The sequence below is a fragment of the Vicia villosa genome, linkage group LG5 (genome assembly GCF_029867415.1).
Source record: "Vicia villosa cultivar HV-30 ecotype Madison, WI linkage group LG5, Vvil1.0, whole genome shotgun sequence".
NCBI lineage: Eukaryota > Viridiplantae > Streptophyta > Magnoliopsida > Fabales > Fabaceae > Vicia > Vicia villosa.
Genome location: NC_081184.1, coordinates 117307691 through 117324031, shown reverse-complemented (window position 1 = coordinate 117324031; position 16341 = coordinate 117307691). Strand labels below are relative to the sequence as shown.

At 29.2% G+C, this 16341-nt stretch overlaps 2 protein-coding genes across 2 annotated transcripts; both read left to right on the top strand.

The window, feature by feature from the left end:
* Positions 1-3861: 3861 nt before the first annotated feature.
* LOC131607107 (glucan endo-1,3-beta-glucosidase-like) lies at positions 3862-5250 on the top strand. Its single transcript, XM_058879144.1, has 2 exons — positions 3862-3994; positions 4207-5250. The coding sequence occupies exons 1-2, from the start codon at positions 3940-3942 to the stop codon at positions 5145-5147; spliced, it is 996 nt and encodes a 331-aa protein (XP_058735127.1). The 5' UTR covers positions 3862-3939; the 3' UTR covers positions 5148-5250.
* A 1578-nt stretch (positions 5251-6828) lies between these two features.
* On the top strand, positions 6829-8403 carry LOC131605236 (glucan endo-1,3-beta-glucosidase-like). Its single transcript, XM_058877616.1, has 2 exons — positions 6829-6832; positions 7395-8403. The coding sequence occupies exons 1-2, from the start codon at positions 6829-6831 to the stop codon at positions 8330-8332; spliced, it is 942 nt and encodes a 313-aa protein (XP_058733599.1). The 3' UTR covers positions 8333-8403.
* Positions 8404-16341: the final 7938 nt, after the last annotated feature.

Genomic DNA, 16341 nt, shown 5'->3' with positions numbered 1-16341 from the left:
GTTTAAAAGGATGATAGATTTTTTAATTGAATATGTACATAATTATTTCAAAAATAACATAAAAATGTAATTGTTAGATTAAAATATTATTATTTTATTTTAAATGTTGAAATAAAATATCTATTTAATCATAAATTATTATATTTTGATTTTGTATTTAGTATTTTATTATTATTAAAAATGTGAATGGTAATTTCTTTTTTAGAGTTATGTTAGGTATTTTTTTAAAGTTTTTTATTGTATTCTTTTAAAATAATTCAAATTTAAATTAATATTTTTATGTCAAAACTCTTATCAATATACAATGAGTATGTTAGTATTTGATTAAATATTTTGTCAATAATATCTCAATTATTACATATATTAATAGTACAATTATGCTTTTCACAAGAATTTTGTGTGTGTAATTAGTTGTCCAATTTTGGTAAATCAGATAGTGGATAAAGAATAATGGCATAATCATGTTTTTCAATTCAAGTTTGGCCATAACAAAAATAGAATAAGTTACGTCATTATTCACTATCTTAAATAATTTTTTTATGAATTATTTGTTTGTATAAATAATATTTATAAAGATCCATTTTTAAATATTTTGTTCTGGTAAGTTATTATAACTATAAATATTTATCATCAACTTATTATTTATCTATACCAATTAGGTTAGTACAATATAAATTTAAATAACAATTAAGTTAATAAATAGTATTTATATAATAATTAAAATATTTTAAATTTTGATTTGGTATTTAACCTTTATATTTAAATTTTTAATAATATAAGTTAGTATATATTTATCAATAATTTATTTTCTAATTTCTAATAGTATAAGTTAGTATATATTTATCAACAAATCAAGTTATCTTTATAATATATATTTTCTAATTTCGAATTTTTAATAGTATAAGTCAGTATATATTTAACAATTTTTAATAGTATAAGTTAGTATATATTTATCAACAAATCAAGTTATCTTTATAATATATTTCCTAATTTCTATTACTATTTGAAAAATATCTAAGATGGGCAATATTTTATTTTTAGTGAAAATAATATAAATTATTAAATAATTTTTAGGAAAAAATTAAGTAAGTGGGGGACACATGCTCCTTCGTCCCTATTACTAACTTAGAAGAAAATAATTTAAACATAATTATGTCATTATCCATTATCCACTATCTTTTTAAAGAATAAGCACAAAAGTAATAATTTACCAAATCTGGACAACTAATTAATCAAACAAAATTCTTGTGAAAAACTTAATTACACAATTAATATTTAGAATCAAGTGTAACAATTACACAAAAGTAATATTTACACAACTAATATATTATATAATATTTAAAAATTTTAACAAACTTAAATCGCATAATGTCTTCAGGACCAGCTCTGAGTTTGGGCAAACAGGCCCACAGCCTAGAGCCTCAAGAAAAGAGAGCCTCAAAATTTGTGGTCTGGACTTAATGAATGGTACTGAAAAAATATTATATATATTTTATTTTCTAATATTAGTGTATATTCATTATGATGCAGCGGTAGGAACTGTTTAGTTCTTAATGGATGTTATGAGTTCAAGCCTTGCAGCAAATTTTTATTTCATTAATTGTTTATTTTGGAACAAGCATTCAACCTACGGACTGTACCTTGGAAATGCATATATTAACTAAATAATTGCATTGATTTCTAATACTCCCTCACTTTCTTTTTAAGTGTCGTTTTAGCAAAAAACTCTTCAACCAAGATAGTGAATTATTAGAGTTACTTTTCTTATTATACCCTTATTTATTTTTCTCTTTCCAAATAAATTCAATCATTCACTCTCTTTTTCCAATAACTAATTGAAAAATTTGAGGTGGAGTTATTGAGAAAACAAGGGTATAAATGACAAATTATAACATTAAATTATAAAACGACACTTAAATAGGAACAATTTTTTTTTCTAAAACGACACTTAAAAAGAAACGGAGGGAGTACTTTTTATTATTATATACAGCATACAATATTAATTCTATTAACTTTTCAAAAAATAAATTTTAGATAATATTTATTTTTTATAATTAAATATTCAAAAGTTTCTTATATGATTAAATTATAAGAAATACTACCATAGTTATATAATTATTAGTGGTATATAATTAAATATTCAAAAGTTTATTATATGATTAAATTATAAGAAATACTACCATAGTTATATAATTATTAGTGGTATATAATTATTACTGGTTTGATTTCATTTTTATAAAAAAATATTTTAAAAAATAGATATTAGTGTTATTTTTAATTAATTCTTATGAATATATGAATAATAAATTAATTTAATAAATTTAAAACAACTTGATTTAAGTTAGTTTAACCTAACACAATATTTATAAGGTATTATAAATATTTAATTAATTCAACTTTTTTCAAACGAATATATCAATTGCAATAAATTTTGTCGGTTTACCAAAGTGTCACAAAACAACAAAAAAACTTATCTTTATGTAGTTACTACTAACAACTTCCACTCTTCCAATATCGAAAAAAAAATAAGCGAAATTTAATTTAAATTATTGATGTTTTTTTATAAAAAGATAAATTATTAAATTTATTTTATAATAATATATTAAAAATTAGCAATATTAGTATTATGTATAATTAAAATTTTTTAGTGGTCCTTTCTTGTTATTTGCTGTGGGCCTCTAAAAAGTCAGGCCCTGTCTTAGTCTAATAATTTATTGTATTTTCAAGTATTTTTAGATATAAATGGAAGGTTGAGAATGGAAGACAGAAAAGGATAAACACAAAAATAATGTATCTAAAATTTCCCAAAAATAAACTATCTTTTTAAAAGATAAACACAAAAATAATAATTTCCCAAAAGTCCAAAACTGGACACTAGACTTAGAATCTTTGTAAAAGATAAACTATCTTGTAAAAAATATGATTACACAATTAATATTTAGAAGAGTTTAAAGGTAGTGCACTGACAGTATAAACTAACTTTACACATACAACCAATCAAAAATTTTACACTTGTCATGTCATATTAGTTTTTTTAAATTAAAATTATGTTTTAACTAGATATTTGTTTGTGATTGGTTGACAGTGTAAAAATATTTTACTATGTCGTCAGTGCATATCTCTTTTTCTCTATTTAGAATCAAATGTAATAATTGAGATATTATTTCTCAAAAATAAACCATATTTTTAAAAGATAAACACAAAAATAATAATTTACCAAAAGTCTAAAAGTAGACATTGGACTTAGAATCTTTGTAAAAGATAAACAATCTTAAAAAATATGATTACACAATTAATATTTAGAATCAAATGTAATGATTGAGATATTATTTTCCAAAAATAAACTATCTTTTTAAATGAAAAACACAAAAATAATAATTTATCAAAAGTCCAAAAATGACATTGAACTTAGAATCTTTGGAAAAGATAAACTATCTTGTAAAAAATATGATTACAAAATTAATATTTAGAATCGAATGTAATGATTGAGATATTATTTTCCAAAAATAAACTATATTTTTAAAAGATAAACACAAAAATAATAATTTACCAAAAGTTCAAAACCGGACATTGGACTTAGAATCTTTGTAAAAGATAAACTATCTTGTAAAAAAAGATGATTACACAATTAATATTTAGAATAAATATAATGATCGGGATATTATTTACCAAAAAAAAAACTATCTTTTTAAAAGATAAACTATCTTATAAAAAACATGATTACACAATTAATATTTAGAATCAAATATGATTGAGATATTATTTACAAAGGATTTCATCAATATTAACTTACACTAATTGTCTATATAAATAGACTGGATTAGTTGCGAAAACTCATCAATCAAATCACTCTCAATATTAAAAAAAATCATTTCCATCGTTTTTTTCTAGTCAAGTCCTTTTATCTTATTAATAGTACATTTTTCATTACAAATTAATATGATTTTCTTGTTCTTATTTTTTGTGCTTATTGGGTTGGATGCATCAGTAACAGGTATACATTTTTTTATCTTTATTTTCTGTTATAGTCTTCAAAAATAAAACCAATCGTCTAATCATGTTATTAAAATAATTTTAAAATAAAAATGTGATTTGACGAAATACAAATTGGTGATTGTTTATAGTGTAAAATTATTTTATGCTGAGTTGTATACTATTTTCTCATCACAATTATCTTTAACTATATTATATTTTTCTCAAATGCAGCCCAACAAACAATAGGAGTATGCTATGGACAAGTAGCAGACAACTTGCCTCCAAAAGATCAAGTAATAAAGCTTTTCCAAACCAAAAAGTTTGGAAGAATGAGAATCTTCAATCCAGATCAAGCAACCTTGGAAGCTCTAAAAGGTTCCAACATCGAACTTGTGATCGGTGTCGCGAATGAAGACATCAAATCAATTGCCAATGATATTTCAGCCGCTAATGCTTGGGTTCAAAACAATATCGTAAAATTCTCTAAAGATGTCAAGTTCAAGTACATTGGTGTTGGAAACGAAATAGATCCTGCTAATAATGATATAGCACAATCTGTTCCCCTTGCAATGAAGAACATTGATTCAGCACTAGCATCTGCTAACCTTAAATCTCAAATAAAGGTTTCAACTGTTATATACATGGGTTTGTTAGGAAGTTCGTATCCTCCTTCTGCAGGAGCATTTAACGAAGCTTCAACTTCATATATGACGCAAGTAGTTAGTTTTCTCGTGGAGAGTGGTGCACCGCTTCTTGCAAATGTGTATCCATATTTTGCTTATATTGGTAATACGAAAGATATTTCTCTTGATTATGCTCTTTTTAAGCAATCAGGAAACAATGATGTTGGGTACCAAAACCTCTTTGATGCACAACTGGATGCAATATATGCCGCTCTTGCCAAAGTCGGAGGCTCGAATTTGAAAATTGTTGTGTCTGAGAGTGGATGGCCATCTGCAGGTGGAGATGGAGCCTCAATTGAGAATGCTGGAGCATATTATACTAATCTCATTGCTCATGTTAATGGTGGTAAAGGGACTCCAGCTAAACCTGGTCAAGATATTGAGACTTATTTGTTTGCTATGTTTGATGAATATCAGAAGCCTGGTGCAGAATCTGAAAAACACTTTGGTCTTTTCCATGCTGATCAATCACCTAAATATTCAATATGATAGCTTTAAAAATTACATGTATTGAAATCTAGTTTATTTATTTATGCACATGTTTGCTATGTTTACATGAACAAAATAAATGAAAGTTGATATATTGCTTAGATGCGTCTACCTAATTGTGAGTGATAAGGAATTGTGTTTAGGATATATGACCATTATGTTTTTGATTCCATCATTTATTTTTTGATTGAGTAAGAGAAAATTGTCATGATTGTTTAACAAATATATTATGGCTACATAAATTTAAGCCACAACAAAATTAAACAAAATCAAATAGTCACATGTTTTATTTTTAATCCATGATAATAATTCTAGAACCAAATCAAATATTACAAAATAGGGAAAAATATTGATTAGAATTTTTTACATAAAACTATTAATTCAAATTTTCATTATATTAAAAGAATGCAATAAAAAAACATGATAGTTTCTATAAATGGAAGGCTGAAAATGGAAGAGAGAGAAGAAAACAAGGGACTTTATTTATTCTTGCAAGGGAGTAAAACTTGATCAGTTTTAATTTCTATTTTATTATAATTTTATTTTTATAATTTTTTATAATTTCTATTTTATTATTTATTTATTTATTTATTATAAACATAATTTGATGTGTCTTTTATAGAAAAAAAAATTGTTGACAAATATATACTAACTTATACTATTAAAAATTTAAGTATAAAGGTAATAAAGGTTAAATACCAAATAAAAATAATTTAAAATGTTTTAATTGATATATAAATACTATTTATTAACTTAATTGTTATTTAAAATTATATTGTACTAACTTAATATGTATAGACAAATACTAAGTTGATGATAAATTTTCTTCCAAAAAAAAGTTGATGATAAATATTTAAAGTTATAATAACTTACCAGAACAAAATAATTTAAACATGGATATTTATAAATATTATTTATACAAACAAATAATTCTTAAAAAGTTATCTAAGATAATGAGTAATTACGTATAAATGGAAGGTTGGAAATGGAAGAGAGGGAAGAAAACAACTTTATTTATTCTTGCAGAGTAAAAGTTGATCAATTTTAATTTCTATTTTATTTTTTACTTTATAATATTGCTGTTAATGTATTTTTCCTATTTATTATAAAGATAATTTGATGTGTTTTTTATAGAAAAAAATTAATTGTTGATAAATATATACTAACTTATACAATTAAAAATTTAAGTATAAAGGTAATAAAGGTTAAATTCCAAATCAAAATAATTTAAAATATTTAAATTGATATATTAATACTATTTATTAACTTAATTGTTATTTAAAATTATATTGTACTAAGTTAATTGTTATAGACAAATACTAAGTTGATGATAAATATTTAAAGTTATAATAACTTACCAGAACAAAATAATTTAAACATGGATATTTATAAATATTATTTATACAAACAAATAATTCTTAAAAAGTTATTTAAAATAATGAGTAATGACGTAATTTATTATTATTTTTTTATATCCAAACATGAATAAAAAAACATAATTATGCCATTATCCATTATACATAATCTTTTTAAAGAATAAACACAAAAATAATAATTTACCAAAATTGGATAGTTAATTAATCAACCTTTATAAAAAAACATGATTATACAATAAATATTTAGATTCAAATGTAATAATCGAGATATTATTGACAGGGGATTTCATGTATATATAAAGACAATGGGTTAGTTGTGAAAACTCAAAGAAATTAGAACTCAATATTAAAAAATATATATATCATTTCCATTTTTTCCTTCTAGTCGAAGTCTTTTTGTCTTTTCGATAATATATTTATCTTTACAAACTAATATGATTTCTTACTCGTTGTGCTTATTGGGTTGGATGCATCAGTAAGAGGTATACATCTTCTTTGATCTTAATTTTGTATGATAGTCTTCCTCAACTATTTTTTTTTTAAAAGGTGACTTTATATATCAATTAGAGAAAATAGAATATGTAACTACTGTTCAAAATAATTTTCCACTAACAAATGGCTTATGGTATTCTGTCAAATCATAACTAATGATTGGGTTTTTACAATGAAAGACACTGTAAAACTATTTTATTATAAATCTGTTAATATATATATATATATATATATATATATATATATATATATATATATATATATATATATATATATATATATATATATATATATATATATATATATATCAATTAAACTATTTCAATTACGCAAAGATCACAAACATATTTAACTATATTATTATATTTCTCAAATGCAGCACAAACAATAGGAGTATGCTATGGACAAGTAGCAGACAACTTGCCTCCAAAAGATCAAGTAATAAAGCTTTTCCAAACCAAAAAGTTTGGAAGAATGGGAATCTTCAATCCAGATCAAGCAACCTTGGAGGCTTTAAAAGGTTCCAACATCGAACTTATGATCGGTGTCGCAAATGAAGACATCAAATCAATTGCCAATGATATTTCAACCGCTAATGCTTGGGTTCAAAACAATATCGTAAAATTCTCTAAAGATGTCAAGTTCAAGTACATTGGTGTTGGAAACGAAATAGATCCTGCTAATAATGAAATAGCACAATCTGTTCCCCTTGCAATGAAGAACATTGATTCAGCACTAGCATCTGCTAACCTAAAATCTCAAATAAAGGTTTCAACGGTTATATACATGGGTTTGTTAGGAAGTTCGTATCCTCTTTCTGCAGGAGCATTTAACGAAGCTTCAACTTCATATATGACGCAAGTAGTTAGTTTTCTCGTGGAGAGTGGTGCACCGCTTCTTGCAAATGTGTATCCATATTTTGCTTATATTGGTAATACGAAAGATATTTCTCTTGATTATGCTCTTTTTAAGCAATCAGGAAACAATGATGTTGGGTACCAAAACCTCTTTGATGCACAACTGGATGCAATATATGCCGCTCTTGCCAAAGTCGGAGGCTCGAATTTGAAAATTGTTGTGTCTGAGAGTGGATGGCCATCTGCAGGTGGAGATGGAGCCTCAATTGAGAATGCTGGAGCATATTATACTAATCTCATTGCTCATGTTAATGGTGGTAAAGGGACTCCAGCTAAACCTGGTCAAGATATTGAGACTTATTTGTTTGCTATGTTTGATGAATATCAGAAGCCTGGTGCAGAATCTGAAAAACACTTTGGTCTTTTCCATGCTGATCAATCACCTAAATATTCAATATGATAGCTTTATAAATTACATGTATTCAAATCTAGTTTATTTATTTATGCACATGTTTGCTATGTTTACATGAACAAAATAAATGAAAGTTGATATATTGCTTATTTGTGTCTACCTAATTCTGAGTGATAAGGAATTATGTTTGAGATATGATCATTATTATTTTGATTCCATCATTTATTCTTTGATGGAGTAAGAGAAAAATGCCATGGTTGTTCAAGACTAGGCTTTGAAAGTTATGAGATCTTTTGATATGAGAAGGATAAAATCAAATGGCATGAGGTTATTACTAATTTTGTGGAGATTGAAAATCAATATGTTATTCATTTCAATTCAATTTTTAATGTTGATAATAAATGTCCTCCTAATGGATTAACAGAGGATATGATCTCTAAAGCTATGTTTGGATTAGATAAAAAAGTAAGGGGAAAGAAAGAAAAAAGAAAGAATATTTAAGGAATGAAAATGAAAAGAATGTAAAAAGAAAGTAAGATGATTTTTTAGTTGTTTGGTATTAGTGAGAGTGAATAGAAAGTGAGAGGAAAGAAAGATGTATATTTATGAAATGACATAAATATCCTTATGATAAAATAAATGATATATTGTTTTTTTTAATAATATATTCTCAACAATATATAAATGCATCTACGTTAATGTATTAATATTAATAATATTAATATGCATATATGTTATATAAATATTTTCCACTATTATGTTAAGTAAAGAATTCATTTTTTAATTATTTATAATATAAACATTTTATGTATACATAAGGATAAAACTGGAACAGCAGTAAAAAAACACTTTCTGTCTACTTTTGAGTCGAAATAATTTTACGTGTGGGTCCCGTGAAACTTTCTTTCCATTGTCATGGTTCTGTTGAAACAAATAGAGGAAGATTTTTTGATGTGTGTGCCTTCCATCCATACACTTTCTCTCCTTCATCATTCATGCAAACCAAACATAGTGTAATTGAAGAGGTCCAAATGCATGCTTACTAATATTCTCACATATGTTAAAGTGCATGATGCGTTTATTGCCATTAGTAGGATAATGATCTTGGTTCGAATGGTTTTAGAGCTCAATTCTTTAAATTTATTCAGAGATTATTAAGGTTAAATAAAGTGGTGCATAAAGTGATAGTAGAATCTCAATTTGTATTTTTGGAAGGGTGTCAGATTGTACGCTTATCGCCAACGAGTTGGTCGACGAGACTAAGAGGAGGAAACAAGAAATTCTATTATTCTAACGGGCTTCAGAAAAGGCATATGATTCAGTGGACTGAAAATTTCTCAGCTATATCATGGAGAGGATGGTGTTTCATGTAAAATGGAGAAAGTGGATTAATGAATGCTTGCGAATATTATCTGTTTCAGTATTGTTAAACGGAAGTCCTACATAAGAAATTTCGATGGGGAGAGGATTGTGACAAGGGGATCCCTTGTCCCCTTTCTTATTTTTAATAGTAGTGGAAGGTCTTAATCTAGTGATGGTCAACAACGTTCATAGGACTCTATTTGATGGAGACATGTTTAGAAATGGGGAGGTGAAATTATCCCATATTATAATCGTTGGAGAAAGCGGCATCGCGTCTCAACTATAAGGTGGGAGGAACTATTTTCAAATATTTAGGGAACCCTATTAGAGGTAACCATCGTAGGGAGGTTGTTTGGAAATCGGTGATTGACATAGTGAGAGATAGATTGGTGTCTTGGGAGGAACTCTTTTTTCTTATGTTAAATATCCAAGTACATTTTATACAATTTAGACATACATTGTATTTAAAAAACACATTATAATATTTATAAAAGACAATATAGTACTTAAAAATGTATTATGTTTAAAATGATATAATTCTTAATTTTATTTATAATAAATATTATGGGTTTTTATTTTAATTTTTTAAAATAAAAAGCCCGTTTAGGATCGGGTAGCCCGAAGCCCATCTAGGGTCAAGCTCGAGTAGTAATTCTCGAACCCATATTTCTACAGGTTTTTTTTGGATCCAGCCCTAAAAACCCCAAGGCCCGCCAAGGCCCACCCGTTTAGGACCAGGTAGCCCATTTTGACAACTCTATAATAAACATCTCTCAATCGATGGTCATATTATCCTTTTAAAGTTAGTATTATTCTTGCTACTAGTCTATTATCTTTCTTTTTTTAAGGCTCTGCCAGGTATTATCTTAAAGCTGGAATCTTAATTTAAGATTTTGTATGGGGTGGGTAAATTGGACCGGAGGAAAGTGAATTGGGTTCAGTGGGGCAAGATATGTCGGAAAAAGGAAGAAGAAGGGTTGGGTATAAAATACTTAAAGGCTTTTAATTTAGTGTTGTTAGGAAAGTGGAAGTGGAGGTTTCTTACAGAGAAGAATAGGTTTGTGGGTTGGAATTTGGGAGTGTAAGTGTGGGGGAATGAGTGTGGTGGAGCTAAGATTGATAAACTTAGCCCCCTATGGTGGAGATATATGCAATTGTTAGACAAAGAGGAAAAAAGCTTTAGAAAACATTGGATTGAAAATAGCTTAGCTAAAGACGCCGGTGACGGAACAAAAATATCATTATGGGAGGACTCTTGGATGGAAGGGAGGAGTATAAAGAATAAATACCTTGATTATGTATAGGTTATCTAAAGAAAAAAAATTAGTGAGAGGGGGCAATTAGGAGTGGGAGCTTGGTTTGGAATGGCGATTGGGATAGTAGACTAGACGGGGAAAACATCAAGAGTGAGGAGGAGATTAAATAAATGATCCTGAGAATTTCATTGAGGGATTATGTCAAATACAAGTGGAAGTTCTATAAGAATGTATATTTGGTTAAAGAAGCCTATTCTGTGATCATGGAGGGGTTAGTGACCCACATAGGAGAAAATAGGAGTTGGCGGCTATTTGGAACAAAATCATCCCACTAAAAGTCTCAGTGCTAGCATGGAGAATTTGGCAAAACAAAATTCCAAGTAGAGACAACTTAGTTAGAATGGAAATCTTAGTTGAATCTCAAAATTCATGCCCTTATGTTTGCGGGAATCTTAGTTGAATCTCAAAATTCATGCCCTCAAAGCGATGTAAAAGAAACTGTATCAAAGACATCCAGGTGTTATCATGGAGATTGATAAAGTGGAAGGTAAAGGGATTTAATTATGATTTAAACCAATGGAGTCAGGTTGGGTGTTCTATGTTAGTGTTATCTTATTGCCAGTCTTTTTTGTGAAATATGCACTTTCCCAGTTGGAATTAATAATATGCACAGAGTCGGCGTCATAATTACATTAGTGATCTTGGGAACCCACACCTTTAATGTTTCCCGTGCTTCAGACGTATTTTTGTAGATCCCATTATTATGAACATTGGGATTTGAAACACTTGAGTTTCTTGTTGAGGCGATCTAGAGCATATATAGGGTTCATTACTTATAGTAACTTAATACACAATTTTTGAATAGTCAGTTTTGCATTTTTTTGAGGTGTTATCTTTGCTTCTTTGTTACCTATATTTTCTGCAGCGCCTTTCCATTCTGTACTTGAATAAATTAGTGTTCGTCATGAGTCTAAAATCTAAACAATATACTTTTGTCTTATGGGTTAACCATTTCTCTTCATCAACTATCTCTACCATTGTTCGAGAGGGTGGCATTGATAGAGAATTTCTGGACGCAGGTCCATCTTTAGATTAAGGCATCTTGACTCCTGATGAAGACAAGATAATTTGTAGCGAGTATGGCAATTGTGCTATTCCTTCTTGATTATGGGATTTCTATTGTCCTTTAAAAACTTTGAAGTAGAAGTTTTGAACCACTTAATGGTTTCTCCCTTGTAGCTACACCGAGTGAATTTTATGGATAATAAAGTTCTCCAGCATTGGTGCGAATATGAAAAGAGGAAACTCTTTCTGTCTCTTTCCTTCCACCTATTCAAATTTCAATGTAGTTCTACGGCCCAAGTGCGAGGTCGTGGTTTGATTAATCTAGTGTAGATTGTTCACACTTTCAAAATGTTTTTGGAGATCCAAAAGCATTTCGAAAATCGATTCTTCCTGGTAGTCCCTCTCCATAAAGAATCTCATGCAATGGTATACACCGTAGTGACCGGGGTGAAAGACCGGTGTACCGATATGTTTTCTAAGTACCACAAAAAAGGTCATTTCCTTATGGGGAATGGATTATATGTCTACAAGGAGGAAAATCTCTCTTAGAAGGATCTTTATCTTAAGATACAATTAGTATGTTTTGTCAAAGAGTTTTGTTATGCATGGGGCGCCACTCCTCGAGGCGTGGCTTCATAAAAACATTTTGAAACAACTTATTGAAACATGCTTGGTAATAATGGATGCTTGCACCAAGGAGGAGATAAAGGTCATTTTTGGTGAGTTTAATATGTATCTTTCCCTCGATTTTCAATTTGATTATTTGTAATTCGCTTAATTTGTTAATCACTATTTGCAGACTCAACGAAGAATGAGGAAGCAATCTGCCTACTAAGATGGGGAATTTGATCAACTTCGGATGTTATGGGACCTTCGAACACTTAGAATTCAATCAATGCTCCTCCCCCTAGGGCCCAATGAAGGTGTTCTAAATGATCCTATGTGTTCGTTTCTCATGTCCGGTGCACTTGATCCAAAACTGTTGGCGAGGTCGGGTCCATGTAATCCAAAAAAACACTAGGTATCTACCTCCAAAGAAGATTTATCTTATCTAGCCAACATGATTGGTGAGGCCTTCGATGAGGAGTTTTCAAATCATTCATTTTATACTCGACGCACTTCTAGTGTTTTGGCCATTGGCAATGGCGGTCATTGTGATGCCTTCATGTCTAAACAACGATGCAAGGAGAAATAACAGCTAGAGGAAATTATTTGTATCCTCATGCTCTAGTGGGATACATACCAACAAGAAATATAGAAAGCTTATGTTTCTCTTACTAGGGTAAATGATGCCTTGAATGTCCTCAATCTCTCAGATCGTTAGTCGATCAGGTAATCCTTTTAGTAAGAGGGTGTAGCAAGGAAGGATAAAGCCATGGCTTCTCTATGGACTACTTTATCGGCTATGCATGTCTTCTTTTCTATCGTTCAGGAGACCTTGAAAACTCACATCTTAAGAATGTATCATTGGCTTAGAGTTTAAATGAATCACCTGCTCAGGTGGATTTCATGGCCTCTCATATGATTCAAAGGATCCTCATGCCAAGTTTCAAGCTTTGATTCTTAAGATTGCTCAATCAATGGCTCAAATAGTCAACAGTCGACTAGTTTGACCTAAAAGTCAACCATAGTCAAATTACAGTCAAAACTCCTGATTTTTGGTTAATATCCTTATTTTTAAGTAACATTCATCATTTTATCAAGGGTTGATCATGATTCATCAGAGAAATTTCAGAAATCAACAAAACTCAAAGTTTCTAAATTAGGGTTTTTTGACCTAAAAGTCAACTAAACTTTGACCAGCCATAACTTTCACATGGAACATCAGAAATTTCCCAAACAAAGCCTATTTTGAAGGAAATTGAATCCTCTACAACTTTTTCTCTCTAACGCCAAGTCCAAAAATGCTTCATTTGGGAGATATGAGCCAAAACATTATAGGTCCTTTTTGAAAGTCAACCAAAAGCAGTTTTTTGTCAAAACCCATATCATCAAGATAAAATCTCCAAATGGAAAAAAGGTTCCAAAGTGGCTTATAGAGGACGTCTTGAGCTTTCCAAAAAGTCCTAGAACTCCTCCATATCTTAAAAATTGAGGGAGATATGCCTTGTCAAAGTTGGATAATTTTGAGAGGAAAAATGTGAAATAAAAGGCTCCAAAATGAATCTTTTTGCAAAGGAACCCAATATTTCTTGGCCCAATCTTCATACTTATCATATCCAAGGCCCCAAATTCAATTTCCACGAATGATTGATTAATATGGGATTTTTTTTAATTTAATTCATGAAAAATGCAATATAAATCATATAATTTAAAAAAATACAAGAAAATTTGATTTGCTTTTGATTTTAATCAGAATCAATTATCAAAATATGCATTAATTGGCACCAAATTCGTTCAATAGGATATTGGTCATAAAAGATTGAAATTGGACCTAATATAGAAACATCCATGAATCATATTTTTAAGATTGCCAATTAGTGATTCTTGAAGATTCAAATCAAAATAACAACCCTAATACATTCCATTATATAAGTATAAGGATTGCAGACCTAGAAGGGGCGTTTTTTCCCAGCCTCAAGAGTCCTAACCGAGCTTGCAAAAATCAAGAAAACTCAAACATCGAATTCCCAGTTGCAGTCCAATTCAAGGAGATATAATCATTCAAACACGTTCCTTGGACATCCTTGAAGCTATACTGATCCTTACCAGGTCCTGAATCATCAAGAACAAGCTCCTACGAGTCACGGTTTGTAAAGTTCTAATTTGATTCGATTACGTTAATTCAAGCATCCATATTGAAATCTAATTGCATATATATGTTTGTTATGATGTGTTGATCTTTTCTGGAGCTTTAATCACGTTTCTGTGCGTATTTGCGACTAACGCCATTGTTAGGGTTTAAGAGCTTCAAATTAGGGTTTTGCATTTAAGGCGAAATTAGGAAAAATTAAAGGTATCTTTGAACTCAGGGTGCTTGGACGATCATGTTGGCATGGTTGCGAAATATTTTCTTGTGGCTTTTGTGGTATTCGTAATTGCAGGTTTTATAGCTACGAACCTCGTCCGTAGGTAAAAGTATCTCAGACTTTAGACGACAGAGGGGGGAAGAAGATGAATACGTGTCCTCCCCCCACTGGCTGGCATGCGCGCGCGTTTTCATTTAAAACACATATAGATCCTGTGTGTTATGACCCATGCAGATGCGATGCTCCTCACTCCCTCAGCCGTTTGATCGATCTTCAGGCTCATCCAACGCCTTTGGCAGCGAGGGCGTACCATGGTGCTTCACAGGCTTACCACACAAGATCCGGACGCCAGGTTTTCAATTTTTTTTATTTTTAATTGTATAGTTTCTTTATTTTCTTTTCTTTTTCTATAAAGCTTTTATTTTAAAACTTTTTTTAAAAAAGCCTTTTTTATATACAACTAAAAATCTTTTTTTTTTAAAAATCAAAAGTTGTTTTTTATTCAAATAATTTTGTTTTAGGTTTAATAATTATTTTAATTAGTATAAAATTAATTAGGTTTAGATTTAATCAATTAGGTTAATTTAATTTAAACAATTAGAATTAATTTAGGATAATTAAATTAGGGTTCATAAAATTAATTTAATCAGGATTAGCCGACTTTAAAATTAATTAGGTTAAAACCAATAATTAATTTTTGGGATTTGTCTAGCCTTGATCAATTTAAAACCCTAGTAGCCATATGGGGTCTTAGGTAGGTGTCGTCCATTAACTTAATGTCGATTTTTCTCACAAAACCTCATTCCCTAAGAAAATCAGGGTCTACCCTGACATTTTCAGAAAAACCTTTTCTTGTTATTTTTATTTAAACCTTTTTTTAAAATCAGGGTTTACCCTGAATCTTTTCAAAAAACCCTTTCATTTTAATTTATTTTGCCTTTCTTTTTTTCAATATCTTTCTGTTTGCCTTGTCAATTTACAATTTTAATTTTTGATCTATAATGTATCTGCCCCAAAGCCTTGTAAAATTTTCTGCTTTATTTTCTGTCACCCTTCAGGGTTTTATTGTAACAGCTTAGGTTTTTTTTCCGCCTTTATTTTTCTGCCTTACAGGTGTTTATTGTAATAGCGTAGGATCTTTAAACTACTTTATTATACTGCTATGGTTAGTAATCCTAGGGAGTGCAAGCCTTGAATTAACTTAGTATAACTAATTATAAGATAAATATCTGAATCTAATCACTTGATTGTGCCACACATTCACCTTTAGGGTAACCTTCTTGTTGCCTGTTGCCTGTTGCCTTTAATTAGGATTCTAAAATAGTCAAGTCCCTCGATTCCGAGGGTACCTAAAGCAAGTGTTGCCTTAATACACTGAAATCATCATAAGATCTTGTCCCTCGAT